This window comes from Elephas maximus, chromosome 11, assembly GCF_024166365.1.
Source record: "Elephas maximus indicus isolate mEleMax1 chromosome 11, mEleMax1 primary haplotype, whole genome shotgun sequence".
NCBI lineage: Eukaryota > Metazoa > Chordata > Mammalia > Proboscidea > Elephantidae > Elephas > Elephas maximus.
The window spans coordinates 58521650-58542347 of record NC_064829.1 but is presented as its reverse complement, the minus strand read 5'-3'; the positions used below and the strand labels follow the sequence as shown (position 1 = coordinate 58542347).

Below are 20698 nucleotides of genomic sequence, written 5' to 3'. Positions count from 1 at the left end.
TGCCTTCTTGGCACTGTGTTTAGAATGGAGTCGGGCGGGGGGGGGGGGGGGCGGGTGGCAAGGAGCCAGTCTACATTTTCCTTCTCATCCCAGGGAGCTGAGGTGAGTGGCCTGGGGTGGGGGCGGGGGGGTACAGGCCCCTCAGAAGCCTGAGGACCTCACTTTAGTAAGATTGTGGAGGGCGAGGAGAGGGTCCCTAAGAAGAACCTTCCCAAGAGCAGTGTGTCCCACCTGCCCACCAGTGGTCCTCACAACACTGGTTTCTTCAAATACAATTTCTCAAGGCCCCCCTTGGAAGGTGAGTGTGCTCCAGGACAAGGGGTGTATCCTAGTTTCCTAGGCTGCCGGAACAAAATACCACAAAGCGGGTGGCTTTAAAGAACAGAGATTTGTTTTCTTATAGTTCTGGAGGCTAGGTGCCCAAAATGAGGATCTTGACCATGTCGATTCCTCCTGGGGGCTTTGAGAGGGGAACTGTCCCATGCCTCCTAGTTTCTGGTGGCTGCTTATACATGCATCTGCCTCAGTCGTCACATAGCATCTGCCTTCCTGTGTATATGTGTGTGAGAGAGAGAGAGAGAAACTCTGTGTCCCTGTCTGTTCTCCACCCTTTTATAGGACATCACTCAGAAGGGATTAGGATTAGGACCTGCCTTGCTCCGGCAGGCCCTCATTATGCCTTAACTGATATGCCCTCGTTATGCCTTGACTGATAACAAAAGAAAAACCCTGTTTCCAAACGGAAGGTCACATTTGCAGGTAGGACTTCCACATAGCTTTCTGGGGGACACTGTTCAGTCCATAAGAGGATACAATCTATTTGCTCTCCATTCATACCTTAGAATGAAATAGTTTGTCTGAGTAGCTGGACAGTTAATCAGCAAGGCTGCCACAGGTGTTGGGAACCAGTAGACACACTTTCTAAAGGCAGCTTCTAAATGATTTCCAAATAAACAGAGTGTAGAGCACGTGTACCTGGTGATGGGGTGTGTGCAGCACTGCCCGATGATTTCTGAAGGTATGTGCTGGGGCTTGGTCACCAAAGGAGAGCAAGCTGCAGGTGGACCTCCACTGTGGACGCAAAATGAGGGGCTGAGCTGAATTTACTTTCAGAGGGGTTTAGACTGAAAATTCAAAATCTCCTTAGAGGAATACGTGCTGTCGAGTCGATTCCGATTCATAGCAATCCTTTAGGACAGAGTAGAGCTGCCCCATACGGCTTCCTAGGCTGTAATCCTTATAGAAGCAGACTGCCAGGTCTTTCTCTTGTAGAGCTGCAGATAGGTTCCAACCGTCAACATTTTGGTTAGCAGACAAGTGCTTAACAATTGCATCATCAGGACTGTTCTCCTTAGAGTTGTACTAAATCACGATATATGATTACATGTAAAAGTTGGGAACATCCCTGAAAACTGAGGTAACAAGTGTTGGGGGTGTAAGTGTATGTGTGTTTAACTGAGGTAGACTTAAAAGGAGAGGGGGCAGACCCTGCCTAGAAAACAGTGAATTTACTCATAAAACAGACAACATGTGTTTAGGAAGAGATCTGAAAGGTTCCCTTCCAAAGCATACCAAATAGCACTTGTCTTATAGGTAGTAGAATTATAAGTGTTCTTTATTTTCTCATACAAATTTCCTGAGGTTTTCTCTATAGTGGGCATGCATTAGACTAATGATCAAGAAAAAAATAATTTACAAAATGTAAACAGTGTTATCTCTGCAGGGTTAGGATATGGCCAGTTTTTATGTCCTAATATGTACTTTTCTGCATTAAGAAAAGTTTACAATGAGCACTCTTAGTATTATAAGAAGAAAACCAGGATTTACAAACAAAGCGGCATACCAGTTAAGTTACTTACTTCTTCAGCAGCAGCCAAGGAGTGGCGCTCAGTTGCTGGCGGCAGAAGCCCTCTGTCATCACTGTCATCTCAGTCAGCCCTCCAAGAGGGGCCTCTAAAACTGACCTTTCCCCTTGGGCCTCCAGCCATAAATAAATCAACACTTTGAAATTCTCTTGGGGTATTTGGGGGAAGACAAAATACCCCAGGGACTGTTTTTGTTGCTCTGAAGAAGCACTGGCCCTAGAAGGCACTGTCTGAGGTCACCCGTGGCCCTTGTGTGGCCAAGAGGCAGGACATGTCCCCGACACATCTCTGCCTTCCCTCCAGGTGGGCCTACCATGACTTCTTCAACCGGTACCGGGTGCTTGTCAAAAAGCAAGAGCTTGCCAACACGGACAAAAAGGCCATCTGCAAGTCTGTCCTGGAGAACCTCATCAAGGTGAGCTGGGGACGTCACTGGGCAGTTCTGGGCTCCAGGAAAGGCTTAACCAGAACGCTCTGAGAGCAGGGAGTTAGCAGAGGGGGCTAACAGCCTTTTTATCTTGACCAAATTCTTTCCATCTTTCTTGAAACTGTTTCTGAGGTGTTAATCTATTGCCCATCTCAGTGACTGCAAAAGTACAGCCCCTTCACCCATGTACTGTAGACACCGCCTAGCCTTTTTCACGTGTCAGCACACACAGAAATTATTTGCACAGCCCACAGGGGTTCATGATGAGGCTACACTGCTGGCTACAAGCTTCTGGCCCAGGACCTCTGGCTTCTCCAAAATCCAAGCGTGGCATAGCTCACCACACCTGGTCCACCAATTCAGGGCTCAGATTAGGAGCCCAGACACAGATCCGGGAGTCAATAGCTGTGCCTCTTACATCTTACTCATTGCATAGCCTCCCACCCTTACCCAGATAATTGTTTTAAATAAGATAACAGATTTCATGTTGTAATTGAAAGGACCTAAAATCACATTTGACAGGTGAAACCAGAGATATATAAAAGCAGAGCTATTGGAGGCCTTTTGCGAGGGGCAAATCTTTAAACATTTCAATAGTTCCGAGAGCATTCAGGGATTATAGCCAAAAGCCCATTGCAGTCGAGTCAGTTGTGACTCATAGCGGCCCAATGGGACAGAATAGAGCTGCCACATAGGGTTTCCAAGGCTGTAATCTTTACAGAAGCAGACTGCCACGTCTGGTGGTTTTGAACCACCAATCTTTTGGTTAGCAGCCAAGTGCTTAACCACTGTGCCACGAGGGCTCCTAGGGATCATAACAGAGTATAATAATTAATGTTCTCAATCCAGACCAAAAAACCAGTTGCCATGGAGTCAATTTCTGACTCATGACAACCCCACGTGTGCAGTGTAGAACTGCTCCATAGGGTTTTCAAGGATGTGACTTTTCAGAAACAGGTTGCCAGGCCAGTCTCCTGAAGCACCTCTGGGTGGATTTGAACCACTAACCTTTCAGTTGGTAGTGGAGCCGTTAACCATTTGTGCCACCCAGAGACTTCTTCAGGGATTATAGCAGAGTATAATAATTAATATTCTTGATAAAGGGACAAATTATATTTTAAAAATTTTTCCTTTTAAGAAAGTAATAAAAAGAATTATATCAAAAAAATAAAATTTCCAAGCATAATTTTACCAGAAAAATCCATTCATCTGGAACAGTTCACCAGCAAATACTCAGGTTTTAAGGTGAGGCTTTATTTTATAAATGTGACATAGTCGTCTTCTGGGCATCATCTTCTTAAGTCTGTAGCTATAGACAGTGAAGGATATTGTGAAAACGGACACATAGCATTTAAAACTACCTTTTTAAAAAGGAGCTCTGGTGGAGCAGTGGTTAAAGCACTAGGCTGCTAACCAAAAGGTCAGCAGTTCGAACCCACCAGCCACTCCTTGGGAGAAAGATATGGCAGTCTGCTTCTGTAAAGATTACAGCCTTGGAAGCCTTATGGGGTAGCTCTACTCTGCCCTATAGGGTTACTATGAGTTGGAATTGACTCTGACGGCAGTGGGTTTGGTTTGCTTTTGTGTTTTTGAAAAGGAGAGCCCAGGATTGGCCTCCTCTGCCCCTTTTCTCCTGCAGTAGAGAGCAGAGGGCGGCAGTCTGGTTCAGTGAAGGCTCCCGTTGGTTGGACTCTGGTTGATGAGCTTTTTAGCTGTGCTAACCGATCAGTGTCCACATTTGCACATTTTACTTTCAAGGGTGAGAAAGTCTGTGTTGAAAGTCAGATGATTTCTGTTGGTATGGAGACCAAAGAGGCAGCCTGCTTGCTGACCCCGGGAGCTGACCTCTTAATGTGCAGTCAATGCTTGTGAGGAGCCCACTGTGCCACATGGCTGTCTTCTCCTCTGTCTAGGGTCATAGTTTCATTTTCCTTTCTCTCCCTGGATTTCTCCAATGTTACCAGCAGAACCTCTGCTTCCCAAATGGGAGCATGTGGAAGGGGACTCCAGTCAGACTGGCTGACTTAGCTTCCACCCACACATGCTCCCCTACAGCTAACAGGACCAGGTACCTTTGCCCGGGGTGCCCCTTGACCCACTCGGGCTACTGGGCCTTGCCTGGCATAGCTGCCTCTTCTTTCCACCTGTGAGGAGCCTACCTGCTGTTCAATGCCCAGCTCCAGCTCTGCCTTCCCGCTTTCCCTAGTTGAGCACTCGCCTCCAGCACTCTGTGCTACTCTCAGAGCCCATGTCACATGCTGTACTGTGTTCCAAAGGAACATGTCCTTATTGTTCATTCCCAGCTAGATTACAGAGAGCAGTGTCTTTTGCACTGGCTCTTCCCCCTTAGTTAGGAGCCACAGGGCCTGGCACATAGAAGGAATCCACTAAACGTTTGTGGAATGAATGAATGACAAATTATATGAATACATGCTGTTCCCCCTGCCTGAAATGATTTTCCCCACACTTTACCTGCCTGGCCAAGTTCTACTCTTCTTGTACACTGAGCTCTAAGATGATTTCTGGTCTGTGAACGCCTGTTCTGGCCTCCCAGATGGAGTTATTTATTCCATCTTCTATGGTCCAGCAGTACTCACCTTCCGTCTTCCTTATTGCTTTTAGCCCTTGTATCGTAATTGAGGGTTTCCTTGTCATCTCACTAGATTGTGAACATCTAATGATAAGGGCTTTATTGTGATTGTGTTCCTAGAACAATTCCCAGGTGTCACAGGAGCTGTATGACATTGTGCGATGACTGCATGGATGATGAGCTACACTAACCTACCCTGACTTGAAACCCACCAATTGTGGCTCTAAAAATGATATGAAGGTGGCATCTGACCTCCTCTAACTTTATTACGGGGAAGGAGAATCAATATCAACAGCCCAAGGCTGATTCCTATGAGGTGGAGGTCAGACATGCCTTCTCTCTCTGCCGTCTTTACCAATTATGACACCGACAATCCCTCCCACGGCACTCTCTAGTTTTGTGCTGAGTTCAGTAATTCATTGCAGTGGACACACAGAACTCACAGGCAATACTCATGATTATGGAGTTTTTTAGGGAAGTAACAGGTTACAGTTCAGGTTCAGGAATGCTCAGGATACAGTTCTTCTTTCAGGAAAGCTTCTTCTCAGCTGTGCTCACAGGCATGCCTCTCTCTGGCTCCTTGACCTTTGCCCTGCCCGGGCAAGTGTTACAAAGCTCTTTTAGCTCTGCCAATGAGTGCCCAGAGGCACATCACTCCTCCAGTAAGCCTTGGCCCAAAGACACTCAGCTTTCTCACTCCATGGGCTGGGAAGCCCACTGTACCATCTCCTGTCTGTCTCTCCTGCTACCATTACTCTACCACCACTTCTTGCTGTCTTCAGTGTTACAGCTCCTTACTCTCTCTGTGGCCTGGTTCCAGGAGTTTCTCAGCACAGGAATCCTGGGTTCAAAGGACACGCTCTGCTACTGACTGTTCGTACTTGGTGGTTGTGGGATCCTCTCCTTCCCCTCTCTGGGATGCCTTATTTCAAGCCCAGTGGGATGGCAAAACTGACCAGTGCCCTTGGTGGGCCACAAATTACTGTATTTGCACCATACCACCCAATCACTCACCACACGACTGTCAGTTTGTCGTACTGTGGTGGCTTGCATGTTGCTGTGATGCTGGAACCTATGCCACCAGTATTCAAATACCAGTAGGGTCAGCCTTGGGCAACAGGTTTCTCCTGAGCTTCCAGACTAAGACAGACTAGGAAGAAGGACCTGGCAGTCTACTTTTGAAAAAATTAGCCAGTGAAAATCTTATGAATAGCAGCAGAACACTGTCTGATATAGTGCCAGAAGATGAGCTCCTCACATTGGAAGGCCCTCAAAATACAACTAGGGGAGAGCTGTCTCCTCAAAGTAGAGTCACCCTTAATGATGTGGACAAAGTTAAGCTTTCAAGACCTTAATTTGCTGATGTGGCACAACTGAAAATGAAGAGAGACAGCTGCTAACATCCATTAATGATAATAATAATAATAGGAACATGGAATGTACAAAATATGAATCTAGGAAAATTAGAAACCATCAAAAATGAAATGGAATGCATAAACATCGATAGTCTAGGCATTAGTGAGGTGAAATGGACTGATGTTGGCCATTTTGAATTGGCCAATCATATGGTCCACTATGCCAGGAATGACATCTTGAAGAGGAATGGCATTGCATTCATTGTCAAAAGGAACGTTCAAGATCTATCCTGAAGTACAACACTGTCAGTGATAGGATAATATCCATGCACTTACAAGGAAGACCAGTTAATACGACTATTATTCAAATGTACACACCAACCACTAAGGCCAAAGATGAAGAAACTGAAGATTTTTACCAACTTCTGCAGCCTAAAATTTATCAAACATGCAATCAAGATGCATTGATAATTACTGGCGATTGGAATGCAAAAGTTGGAAATGAAGGACTGGTAGTTGGAAAATATGCGCTTGCAGGTAGAAACAACACCGGAGATCACATGATAGAATTTTGTAAGACCAATGACTTCTTCATTGCAAATACCTTTTTTCAACAACGTAAACAATGACTGTACACGTGGATCTTGACAGATGAAGTACACAGGAATCAAGTGGACTACATCTGTGGAAAGAGATGATGGAAAAGCTCAATATCATCAGTCAGAACAAGGCCAGGGGCTGACTGTGGAACAGACCGTCAATTGCTCATATGCAGGTTCAAGTTGAAGTTAAAGAAAATTAGAACGAGTCCACGAGAGCCAAAGTACAACCTTGAGTATATCCCACCTGAATTTAGAGATCACCTCAAGAGTAGATTTTATGCATTGAACACTAATGACCAAGGACCAGACGAGTTGTGGAATGACATCAAGGACATCATGCATGAAGAAAGCAAGAGGTCATTAAACAGACAGGAGAGAAAGAAAAGACCAAAATGGGTGTCAGAAGAGGCTCTTAAGTTTGCTTTTGAATGTAGAGTAGCTAAATGAAAGGAAGAAAATTCAAGCCTCGAGTTGCAATATTGAAGGATTATTTGGGGAAAATATTGAATGACACAGGGAACATCAAAAGAAGATGGAAGGAATACAAAGAGTCACTGTACCAAAAAGAATTCATTGGCATTCAGCTATTTGAGGAGGTAGCATATGCAGTCCAAACTGCATTGAAGGCATTGGTGAAAAACAAGGGTCCAGAATTGACAGAATACCAGTTGAGATGTTTCAGTAAATGAATGCAGTACTAGAAGCACTCACTCATCTACGCCAAGGAACTTGGAAGACAGCTACCTGGCCAAGTGACTGGAAGAGATCCATATTTTTGCCCATTCCAAAGAAAGATGATCCAACAGAATTTGGAAATTATCAAACGATATCATCAGTATCACACACAAGTAAAATTTTGCTGAAGATCATTCAAAAGTGATTGCAGCAGTACGTCGACAGGGAACTGCCAGAAATTCAAGCCAGATTCAGAAGAGGTTGTGGAACAATGGATATCATTGCTGATGTCAGATGGATCTTGGCTGGAAGCAGAGAATACCAGGAAGATGTTTACTTGTATTTTATTGACTATGCAAAGACATTCGACTGTGTGGATCATAACAAATTACGGGTAACACTGAGAAGAATGGGAATTCCAGAACACTTAGTTGTGCTCCCAAGGAACCTCTACGTAGCCCAAGAGGCAGTCATTCAAACAGTACAAGGGGATACTGCGTGGTTTAAAATCAGGAAAGGTGTGTGTCAGGGTTGTATCCTTTTACCATACTCATTCAGTCTGTATGTTGAACCTATAATCCGAGAAGCTGGACTGTATGAAGAAGAACAAGGCATCAGGATTGGAGGAATACTCATTAACAACCTGAAAGTGCAGAGGACTTGAACCACTTATTGATGAAGATCAGAGACTACAGCCTTCAGTATGAATTACTCCTTAACATAAAGAAGACAGAAATCCTCACAACTGGACCAATAAACAACATCATGATAAATGGAGGAAAGATTGAAATTGTCAAGGATTTCATTTTACTTGAATCCACAATCAACACCCATGGATGCAGTCAGTCAAGAAATCAAAGGACATATTGCATTGGGCAAATCTGCTGCAAAAAACATCTTTAAAGTGTTAAAAAGCAAAGATGTCACTTTGAGGACTAAGGTGCACCTGACCCAAACCATGGTGTTTTCAATCACCTCATGTGTGTGTGAAAGCTGGACAATGAATAAGAAAGACCAAAGAATTGATGCCTTTGAATTGTGTTGTTGGCAAAGAATATCCAATATATCATGGACTGCCAGAAGAATAAACAAATCTGTCTTGGACGATGTACAGCTAGGATGCTCCTTAGAAGCGAGGATGGTGAAACTTCGTATTGCTTACTTTGGACATGTTATCAGGAGTTAACAGTCCCTGGAGAAGGACATCATGCTTGGTAAAGTCAAGGGTCAGCAAAAAAGAGGAAGACCCTCAATGAGATGGATTGACACAACGGCAGTAACAATGGCCTGAAGCGTAACAAGGGTGTGAAGATGGTGCAGGACCGGCAGTGTTTTGTTCTGTTGTACATAGGGTCACTATGGGTTGGAACCGACTCAACAGCACCTAACAACAATGACAACACTCACTCACTTGGGTGGGTGTTACTTGACCATGGTGAGAAAGGCCACATCAAAGCAATCCATCATACTGCAGTAGCTCACAGTTATTGAGCACTTATGGGAGTCAGGTGCTTTTCTACAGCTTCGTATACCTTACCTCATCGAATCTTCACAACCGCCTTATGACGTAAATATGAGTATTATCCCCATTTTACAGATGAAGAAATGGAGGTACAGAATGCTGATGTTAATTGCCCGAGGTTGCACAGGTAGGCTGACTCAGAACCCCCATGGTCTAAACCACAATGCCCACTCATCCGGTCTGATTAATGTCACTGTGCGCGATGGTCATCTTTCCTGGTCACTGACTAGGGACAGTGCTTGACGTCTTGCCTGAAGATCTTGTATTGCCTCCTTTTAATTTTTTCCCCTTTGCCTTAGGCTACACCTTCTAGATACTGATGCTCCTTGGACTTTGTGTGAGAAACAGACTCAACAGAGCCATGTGTTAGCCTGGAAGGGCACCTGCTAGCTCCGGGCCCCTCCCGAGCAAGCGCTTAGTGCATTTTGGAGCAGAATGGTTAGGAAAGAAGCAGTATAAGGTGATGTGCAGGCCCAGTCACAGGAGCTCAGTGGCCACGTATATTGGGAGGGGGTCTGGGAGCTGAAGGATGCTTCATTAAGCTATTAATGAAGGATTTGGGGTTTGTTGTTGAGAATATATACAGCAAAAGATACACCATTTCAGCGGTTTCTGTGTGTACCATTTAGTGATATTGATTACATTCTTCGAGTTGTACAACCATTCATACCCTTCTTTTCTGACTTGTTCCTCTCCCATTAACAAACTCACTGCCCCCTAGGGTTTCTGTCTAATCTTTGGGGTTGCTGTTGTCACTTTGATCCCACATAGATAGTTCTTAAAAGAGCATAATGCTCAAGTCAAACCTATTTTACTAGTTAAATTAAACTGTTGTTTGGTTTTAAGAAGACTTGAGGGGATATTTTATTAAGGAGGGTTTAAGAAATCACTGTGGCTTAGGGAGTTACCTGGATTCTGGTAGGATCTCCTCCTGCAAGGATTTTACAAATTCTCCATCAGCCTTATCCTGGATTTGTTTATTCTTTAACTCCAGAAATAGATATTGAGTTCTTTCTATGGACTCTAACCTGGAGCAGTCAGTGTGAGCATATTACTCGGACCCTGCCCTCTGTGATCAATAATAATCTAGCGTGATTATGAGATAGCTGCAGAGAATCATGCCAGGGAAACCAGCTGTTACCTGAACCTGAACTGTGTGAGAGGTGTGGAAAGGAGATAGTGTTATGAAAGGGGCCGTGCTATAGTAAGAGATCTCTGGCCTGGGAGTCTGGGTCTTGGGTTCTATTCCTTGATATTTCCAGGCTGACCTTGATCCAGCCACATCACTCTTCTGGGCTTTGGTTTTATCATCTGTAAAATAAGAGGAGTGGCTTAGAATAGATTGCCAAGATTCCTTTCAGCTCCCGCAGTCTATGATTCTTAGAGAAAGGTTATCAAAACACAACATCTGATTGACTGATATGTGGATAGTGTAGTCAGTAAGTTCTAGGGGTTTGAGAAAGCAGATCTTGGGTAGGAGACAGACTGCTCAGGACACATGGGCTGAGGAGAGTGCATGACAGGCCGGTGGGTGACAGGCTGTGGCAGGTGTGACCTTCAGAGACATCTTTGTAAAAACAGATGGCTTTGAAGACCAGGTCTCCTCCTTCCTGGTTTATTCTCAAATGTGTCCACTCTGGTTTTTAGGGTGTAGCAGGCAGCTGCCAGGCCCCTGCTCCCCTGAAGTCCAAGCAGCCAGGCTAGTCCAGTGACTACGAGGGCTGAGCCACCCGCCCACTTCTGCTTCCTGCCCCTTCCTCACTGAAGAGGGGCCTTCCCCCAGCAGGGCAGTGATGAAACAGGGCCTTGGCTGCCTCAGAGCTTCCAGGAACCCAGTCTAGTCCCTGTTCCTCTCAGCATGTGCTCAGAGCCCTGAGCAGATACACGGACGGATGAGAAGCAGGCCTGTCAGGTAGCATTTTACCAAACAAAAATGAGCAGCTTCCCCTGCCCTTCCCAGCTTCACAGGTAGCCTGGCCCATGGTGGAGACTTAGTTGGTGACACTCTAATAGGATGTTGTGTCCCCAGCTCAGCCACAGCCTAGCCATCTGTGGAATGGGATTCCTGCTAACTGTGAAGAGTTGCATTCAGCATTATTATAAAGCCATTTGCCAACATGCAACATTCTCGTGTGTGTGTGTTTTCCTTAGACCTGGACTCATTGCTTCCTTTCCTATTCTGGCCTTCATGCCAGCGAGCAAAGGTAGATGGAAGTTGATTTACAAAGAGCTCTCCATTACTGTTGTGTTAACTTTCCGCTGTGGATCACATCCTCACCCAAGTGTTCTCTCCTAGGCTTGTCCCTGAGCACATTGCTGGGTCATCTTCCCTTAGCCACTGGGGTGAGCTCAGGGAAGGGTAACTAATTTTAACCCAAATAGATATAATTAAGACAGTAATTGTGTGTCCCAAAAAAACTCATAGTCTCAAGCAAATAAAATTTATTTGGGGGTTATTTACAATCTGAAATTATGCATACAACTGTGTGGCCATTTGAGGTTAATCTTTTTTTTTTTTTAAGTATAAACTAGACCAGGGCAGGTCATTTCTCAAAGACCCCCAGCTGCTTCCCATCCCAATTCCATGCGGCCATCCTGTTCCTCAAATATACTCAGCTTGTCGCCACCACAGGGCCTTTGCATCTCCTCTCCTTTTTGCTGGAACTCCCCATCTCCATATTTTCCCACAGCTGCCTCCTTCATTTCATTCAAGTCTATGTTCAGGTATCACCTCTGCAGAGATGCCTTCCGTGATCATTCAATTTAAACATCCCTATCCCACCCCAACCCCTGTTTTATTTTCTTCATAACCAGTACCTGAAAACATTATTGTGTTTTTTTTTTTGCCTGTCTGTCTTCCCTCATCATGATGTCAGTTCTTTGAGGGCAAACATCTTGTTCACCTCTGCATTCTGAACACCTAGTCCAGTGCCTGTCCTATAGTAGGGACTCAGTGTCTGCTAAGTGAATGTGGAGAGTGAGTTTGCATCTGAAGAGGAGGAGTACATGATATTTGGCAAGGGAGTTGTGCATTGGAAGGGCTAGGATTGAAAGTATGGGCTGGATAAATGTTACCTCACTGCTCCACTGATAATGAACCAGCTCCCCTCCTTGTCTTGTAAAGGATCCTGACAAGTTCCAGTTTGGCCGCACCAAGATCTTCTTCCGGGCAGGCCAGGTGGCATACCTGGAGAAGCTGCGGGCTGACAAGTTCCGGGCAGCCACCATCATGATCCAGAAGACTGTTCGGGGATGGCTGCAGAAGGTGAAATACCGCAGGCTGAAGAGGGCTACCCTGACTCTACAGAGGTACTGCCGAGGATACCTGGCCCGCAGGTGAGCCAAGCCAGCCCCCGGTTGATGCAATCTGGAGCTGTAGAAGATGGGGCAGGGAAGGGCTGGTTGGTCTCTCTCATCATCGGTAATGAGAGCGGCTCTTGTAAGGCCCTGTCTGCATCCCAGCTTTCTCCCTCTCACCCTCAGGGATCAGGTCGGTTCTCAGGTCTCCTGGTCCCCCCATTCCACCAGCACAGATCTAGAATGGAATGGTTTTGCAACAGTCCAACCATTCTTCCTGTGCCTAAACCCCCAAAGTAAAAAAATCTTTTAGAAAAAGGTGCAAGTTCAGCCTTTCTGTCCCAGTTAACCTATGCTGAGCCTCGTTATTTATACCACCAGTTTCAGTTTCATAATCCCTTGAGATTTGGGGAATTAGGGCTGGAAAAGTTCTAGGAGATCCCTTCATGAGCTGTTGAGCCAAGACAGTCCAAAGAGAGTAACGTGTCTAAACACAAGCAGCTACCCCTGGGCAGGGCAAGCATGCCAGCCAGGCTCCCATGCAACGCCATGCAGAAGATGCTGTTTTTAGCTCTCCATTCCTAACTGATACCATCATTGGGTAGATGAGATGCTGAAGCAGCCTGAGCGTCTCCACTGAGCTGGGGAAAGAGGACATGGTCTATGAGAAGACCCCATCTCCCGGCCTTTATACAAGTCAGCAGATTTGGGACCAAGCCCCTGGTTCAAGATCAGGGGGCTCTCCAAATAGGAGATTCCTTGGAGAAGTGATAGTAATTGCCATGAAATGTTACATTTGGCAACTAAAGTTTCACAGGTGGCTGGTTGCTGAGTCATCTCTGCTTGAATCTAGAAAAACAGGAGTGCCCCTGAGGTACACGCTCAGAGCAGGCATCCTTTGTATCATGAAAGTAGAAGACTGGTCCTGTTCACCCTCGAGTGCTATTTATCCAAGCATAACCAGAGATGTTGAATGTCATTAATTACCTTCAGACTGTTGGGAGACTAACTCCAGAGCAAAAGTTACAGGAATGAGAAGACTGTCGGTAATCTCGACACTAAGCAATTGCTGACATTCTGTGCCAACTAGTCACATCATCAGGTGTCCCTGTACACAGGCCACTGTCTTAGGCTCCATACGGGCAAGGCTGTAAAGCAGAGTCGGCCTGCGTTCTCCTTGCAGGGAGTTTATATTCTAGTGCATATGCAGAACCCATATAGGGAGAAAGTACTTACAAGAGCTAGAGAAGCAGAGTCGCTTCAGCAAGCGGTGTGGGGCAGGGGCCAAGCGGGCCACCTCCTTCTCGGAGGTTGCACTCAAGGATTCCTAGGATTCCTTCTAGCTTTTGAAGTTCCTGGGTGATACAGACAGTTAATGCACTGCTCACGGAAAGGTTGGAAGTTCAGGTCCACCCAAAGGTGCCTCAGAAGAAAGGCCTGGTAATCCATGTGAGAAAAGTCAACCATTGAAAACTGTATGGAACACAGTTCCACTCTGACACACATGGGGTCGCTATGAGTTGGAGTCAACTTGATGGCAGCGAGCTTCTAACTTGCACCCTTCAGACGAGCCTGGTACGCGGTAAGGCCCTTAAGAAGGGTAGAAGGTGTCAGACTGACTTTCTGTCTTATTTGGGTGTAGGGCAAGAGTGGGGAATGCAGAAATGAGACGGGAAGGTAGATGTCCACGTTCAGTGTATCCCAGGCAGAAAGGGCGGAGAAATGAGAAAACAGGGAGGGATCGGCGGAGGCCTAAGAAGATTCTATTCATTCAGCAAATAGTTACTCAGCATCTACCACGCTAGGCCCTGTATCAGATGATTGAGGCACAGCCCCTGATATCCCCAAGCCCAGTGAGGGTCACAGGGACAGACAGAAATGTAAACACGTGGTGTGTAGTGCTAATGGTGATATCATTGAAAACTGCCCAGGTCACTGTCAGGGGCACACAGGTGGGAGTGGTCAGCAAGGATCAGGGTCATACTTAGAATGGGTTTTAAGCCTGTGCAAAGACCTTGGACAACTTGGAGAGAGCTGTTTGGAGCCTGCACTTCAAGTGCCTGGGCATTGCTAGAATCAGTAAGGCGATAAGAGTTGGCTTGGGCTGGGGGTGTCCTGGTAGAGCCATGGAGGGGGGGGTTTGCATTTGTGAATGGCCCAGAGGCCCTGAGGTCAGCAAGGCCGTGCTGAGACACCGCCTATTCCCACTCCACAGGCTGGCCGAGCATCTGCGGCAGACTAGGGCGGCCGTGGTGTTCCAGAAGCAGTACCGGATGCGCAGGGCCCGCCTGGCCTACCAGAGAGTCCACAGGGCTGCCGTGGTCATCCAAGCCTTTACTCGGGGCATGTTCGTGCGGAGAATCTACCACCAGGTGAGTCGTCAGCAGCCAACCAAGGGCCTTGCGGGCTGCAACTTCAGAACTCAGCAAGTAAATTGTCACCAGCACAAGTGTGCATGGGGCACTACTAACTTTTTCTAAGTATTTTCACGTCTCTGTTCTCACCATGTCCTCGTCAAAGTCCCACGAGGTAGGAATGGTATGTATTTGGCCGCTGAGTCACCTGTCTGAGGGTTGATGGTCAGCAGAGCCTGGTGACCCATCTTCGGCTCATCTAGACTTGAGAGCTGGAGGTGATGTTAGATACCACGTACTCTAGGCCCTTCTGTCGGTGGATTAGGAGCCTGAAGCCCAGCAAGGTGAAGTCAGGAGAGGGCCCCTGGCCTCCCCACTGCCAGGACATTCTCGGCTCATCGTTTCAGTGAAGCCAAAATACTTGGCTGGGGAGTCCTGAGTCAGGACATGTCCATTCCACAAAGTCACACCGATACAGCTGAAGCTCAGTGCCAAGATGGAAAGTAGATTGGAAGGGAATGTCTAGAATATTTTCATTTTTTCCTAAAATGAACATCTGTCTCTTCTATGACAAGAAAATACGTTATTTTCTAGATAATGAAAGTAAAGCACTAAATTGGTAACCAAAAAATGAGATCTGGCTTCAGAGTGGAACACACCATAACACAATTATATGGGAAAACCCAGGCCAGTGGGAGAATCTGTGATTATTCTTGAGAGATTGGTGACATCTGTGTGATGTCACCATTGGAGAGACAGGTGACATTTGGAGGGCAACCAGCATGGTGCAGCACATGCAGAGAGCAAGCACAAGGCCTGAACCCCAGCTCTGCTTTTCACTGCTGTGAGGTAAAACGTGTTAATCTCACAGCAGGTATGTTTATTGATTGATTCCACAAACATTTATTTTGCGGATCCCTGGTGGCACAGTGGTTAAGAGTTCGGCTGCTAACCAAAAGGTAGGCACTTCAAATCCACCACCTACTCCTTGGAAATCCTATGGGGCAGTTCTACTTGGGACAGAGTAGAACTATAGGGTCATTATGGATCGGAATCGACGCAATGACAATGGGCTGGGTTTGTTTTTTGTTTATTTTTTAGGGTGTTCAGGTGAGAACATTCTTGAGCGGTTTTTTAGTTGGACGCTACTTGGTAGGAAAAGAACAGTGAATTACAATCCAAGTGTTGGCCCTTCTATTAACTTGTGGTGGATTCTTACTTGAGGATCTCACTTTATCTCTCCAGCTCACCGTCAATAGGACAGGATCCTCATCAGTTGAACACTTAACCAATAAAACAAACAAAAAATGACACTGATTTTGATGACAGCTGATTCCCTGTGGCTACACAGGCAGCAGATCCTAGCTAAAACTTGGTCAACAGCCACCAAAGCTTTAAATCTCAGGGAGGCATATTCTCCCTGCATCTCCTGAAACCTAGGTGGACCTTGGCTCTCGTAATCCAGGCAGTTACATAAGCTTCCCTTGCTCCCCATCCTGCAGTGCAATCCCACAGAGTGTGTGTGCTTGTCCCTGCCAGGTCCTCAAGGAGCACAAGGCCACCATCATCCAGAAGCATGTGCGGGGCTGGATGGCACGCAGGCACTTCCAACGGCTACGGGACGCGGCCATTGTCATCCAGTGTGCCTTCCGGAGGCTCAAGGCCAAGCAGGAGCTGAAGGCCCTCAAGATCGAGGCCCGCTCAGCAGAGCACCTGAAGCGCCTCAATGTGGGCATGGAGAACAAGGTGGTCCAGCTGCAGCGGAAGATAGACGACCAGGTCAGTGTCAGGAATGCCCACCCAGGTTTTGGGGGTAGGTGGGGTGGGGCGCCAGGGGTGTGTGTGAGAGAGCTTCCTCAGAGAACTTCATGTGCCAGAGACAGACCCAAGGGAGCACGTATGTCCTTAGGTATTGCCCACCCGGCAAAAGCGTTAATGATGGTGATGGGCAGAATAAGGCCTCTCAAGATGTCCATGTCTCAGTGCTTGGAACAGTGAATATGTTACCTTACGTGGCTGAAGGGACTTTCAGGTGTGACTAAGGATCTCGAGAAGGGTAGATTCTCTGCCCAGGTTGGTTTGCCATTGGTCAGGGAGGAAAGCATGTCCAGTTCAGGAGGACCCTGCCGCCAAAAAAAAGCCTAACCAGTTGCTGCCGAGTCAATCCTGACTCATGGCGACCCTATGCATTTCAGAGTAGAACTGCATATAGGGTTTTCAATGGTTGTGACCTTTTGGAAGTAAATCGCCAGGCCTGTCTTCCAAGGACCTCTGGCCAAACTTCTAGTTAGTAGCCAGGTGCTTAACCTTTTGTGCCACCCACGGACTCCTGCTTAGAAGGACAGAAGAGTGGAAAGGAAGAATTCTGGTCTGTGGCCGGTTGAAAACTGCAAGCACAAAGTGGACCAAGTTGGTAGTGGTGATATTGTGACTGTAGTTGGCTAGCCAGAAGAGGCACTTGCATAGTCAAGTTTTATCCATTAACCTTCCAAGCAAAGTGCAGTCAGAGAGAAGAGTGGCCTTGGCTCTGCTGCGCCATCAGGTGCCCTGTGTGCAGGACTGGCCACCTCAGCCTTGTGCTTCCAGCCACAGGCCCTGCATTGACATTGCTGGTTTTCAAAGCTGACTTGAGAGGTTAAAAATAAATCTGGTATTTTACAAGCCACGTGCTTGAACATCAAAGAGAAACAGATTTAAAAGGTCTATTTTTAAAAAAAGCTTTTTGCCTTAAACTTCCTGCTTGGCAAACATCTGTGAGTGCTGGCAGGTGTGACCTACCCTGGGCAGGCTGCCCTGTGTCCCGAGGGTGATCAGAAGTAGTCGGGGTGGACTGGATCTTGCTTTCTCATACCCCTCCCCATGTTGCCTGACTGTGTGCCACTTGTACTTCTGAGTGCCTTCCATTCATTTAATCCTCCACAACTCTATAAGATAAACATTAATATTATTCCCATTTTGAAGATTAGGAATCTGAGGCACAAAGAGGTTAAGTAACATAGCTAGTGGCACAGCTGGGATCAAAACCTGGCAGTCTGGTTTGTTTCCAGAGTCTCTGCTCTTCAAATATGCTGCCACATCCTACCAAACTGTAAGATCCCTGCCCATTGGGAGACTCTTGGGACATGTGAGGAGAATTCCTCAGTCCAGGAGACATTCTTAGTCTTGTTTTGGATTCCTGCTTATATAGGTGACAGCATTGTCCTTGGGACTGGCTGGATTTTACAGTGGAGTGTGTGACCTAGTGTCAAAGAAGATGCTTGGCATTCTGTCATGAGGGGTGGCGTCAATGTAAACTGCATTCCTGGCTCTTCAGAGATGGTTGTTGACGTCTCTAGCAGATGGGGCCAGCCATTTGGAAGTGCATGGGTGTCACTTCTCTCTGTGGCGCATGGCAAGAACTCAGGCAGCTGCTCCCCTGCTTAGAAGGCTCTTTAGCCAGGAGGAGGGAACCCATGAATGCCAGGGACACCATGGGTAAAAGCCTCGTACAGAGCTTGTCAGGGTAGCTTGGGAGTGGACTGAGTCCCAGCTGGACAGAGGGCTGGGTTCTGCCTTAAGTTTACCCACAGTGAGCACTCTCAGGTGAAAATGTGGCCTTATTTCTAATTGGATCTTGAGTTCTTCAAAGGGGGTTGGCCTAAAATCTCTCTAGTTCAAAGTTTCACTGATGCTAACCCGAGTAGTGGTTCCAGGCTGCACTGTAGAATCATCTTGGAGAGCTTTTTAAAAAAGCATTCCCATTGCCCAAAGCTCAGGGAAGGAGGAAGCTGAAAAATAAAACGAAGGTAAGCTTGGTACCCAATATTCACATCTAATGCACACCCTGATAGAGAGACGAGACACCAATTTGGTGCTGAGTTCTCAAGCAAACAACAGAAAGAAAGAAACAGGATCAGTCACCAAAAGTTGAAATCTACTGTACTTTTTTAGGCAATGGGTTTGGGTTCCCCCCACCCCCCTCTTTTGAGAGAAACAACTGGTTACAGAGATTTGGAGCTGTCCCTGGTGCTGACACTTTTTCCTGTGGTTTTCATAATCTGTATGAGCCCTGGTGGCACAGTTGCAGTGGTTAAGAGTTTGGCTGCTAACCAAAAAGTCAGCAGTTCAGATCCACCAACTGCTTCTTAGAAACCCTATGGGACAGCTTTACTCTGGTCCTATAGGATTGCTATGCGTCAGACTTGATGGCAATGAACTGGTTTAGTTTTTGGTTTCATAATCTGTGATGCAGTGAGCCACACCCTCCACAGCATCTTTCAGCAGTAAATACAGTGACAGTTTCCTGGGACCATTTCTGACGGTGTACCTGGTGTAGGCCTCTGGTGTGACGTTTATTCAGTTAAAATAATTCTTGCAGGGGACCAAAATGATGTAGCCCGTGGCTCAACTGTTTGCCAGCCAGGCTTTATTCCAGCAGGACATGTAGAGTAACTAGGCTAGTGGAGCCTACAGCTTTTTATAGTGAGGGCCAAATTCCTTAGACCTATATGTGTATGTATACGGTTACACTTGAATATGTCTTACTTTATAAAACATAACACAAATCTATGGAGTCGGTAACCTTTTAAATCAACTTGATTCAGTATGCTTAGGAAGGCACTCAGGAAATTTGCTAAATTAGTTAATAGTTAATGATTCACAAGAGCATTCACACACATCTGAAAAGTAATATGTTTTGAGTCATAGCCTGAGGACCTTCCTGTGCCTCAGTTTCCTCATCTGAGAAACGAGGATATTCATCACCCTTACCACATAAGAATTTTGTGAGGGGTAAATGACTTAATAAGGAGCCCAGGTGGCACAAAAGTTAAGCTCTGAGCTGCTAACCAGAAGGTTGGTGGTTCAAACTTACCCAGCAGCTCCACAGGGGCAATCTGCTCCCATAAAAGTTAAAAAACTAGAAAATCCTGTGAGATGGTTCTACATGGGGTTGCTATGAGTTGGAATTGACCTGACAGCTCACAACAACAACAAATAAATTACTATATGGGAAGCATGTAGTATGCCTGGCTCGTAGTAAGCACCTGGTAAGTGGTGGTGGTGTACGTGGGATGTGTTTTGTGTTCACTATATACATACATGACCTGCTTGCTCCCACCCCTTGCTCCCAGCATGTGTAGCTCGTAGATTGGAGACCACTCGGGGCCTCTAGGCTCAACTCTGCAGATCGTACCCTGCACAAGTGTACCTGGGTGCAGGGACAAATGGGGCTGAAATGCAGTCCACTTCCCTGACCGTGAGCCTGAGAAGGGGCGCTGTCTGCTGCAAGCTGTGGACCCTGGGGCTATGTCTATCCAGAGGGGCAGCTTTGTCCCCCTCCGAGGGGTTGCCTCTTTCTGCTTCGCACAAAGGTCCAGTAGAGACCAGCGGAGGCCCTGGAATCACTGATTGGAGGAGCAGAAGGATCCCTTGTCCCTCAGGCAGAGATGACATTTCAACCATAAAAACGATCTTCCCTAACCAAACCTTTGAGACAAAAATGAGCTTTTGAAAGTAACAAATCGCAGAGTCTGAAGTTATCTCCCCAGACAGAGTCTTTGTTGCCATCAAGGACAGATCTGTGCCCTTCAGCGGTAGGCTGAGCCTGGAGCACAGTGAGCATCCTCTCGGATGTTTGAGGTGCCCAAGGAGAGAAGGAACCTGTCTAGAAAGTCCCAGCCCTCTGCCCAGGGTGGACTAGCGCGTGGTGTCAGAAGAAGGCCCTCGCAAGTACAGGACAAGGCTGGCCAGGTCTCAGGTGACACTGAGAGAGACAGCTCTGGGGAGCTCAGCCTGGCAGTGCAGGCAGGGATTCTGGGGGTCTGTGGGAAGTGAGTGCCCTGTGCCACCCCCCTGAACCAGACTTGGGTGCACAGCTGTGGACACCTGCAGGCATGAGGATGTAGGCAGGAAACTGCTGGGCCCTTTGTAGGGGGTGGGGAGGTGTCTTCCTTTCTGATATCCTGGAAGCACAATCAGAACACACAGTGTTCTGCTGCGGTGAGTTCCCAGTGATTACTTAAGGAGCTGCC

General features: G+C 46.7%; 1 protein-coding gene across 3 annotated transcripts in view; it reads left to right on the top strand.

Annotated features, from left to right (window-relative positions):
* The window catches only part of MYO5B (myosin VB), a 535083-nt gene that overhangs the window by 299525 nt on the left and 214860 nt on the right, over positions 1-20698 (top strand). For all 3 annotated transcript variants that reach the window (XR_007519178.1, XM_049900180.1, XM_049900178.1), the window contains exons 18-21: positions 2169-2280; positions 12161-12372; positions 14549-14705; positions 16227-16466. Coding sequence is in view for 2 of the 3 variants with exons in the window: in XM_049900180.1 (XP_049756137.1) it covers positions 2169-2280; positions 12161-12372; positions 14549-14705; positions 16227-16466 (721 nt within the window). In the remaining variant the exon portion in view is untranslated. The remainder of the gene's footprint in view (positions 1-2168; positions 2281-12160; positions 12373-14548; positions 14706-16226; positions 16467-20698) is intronic.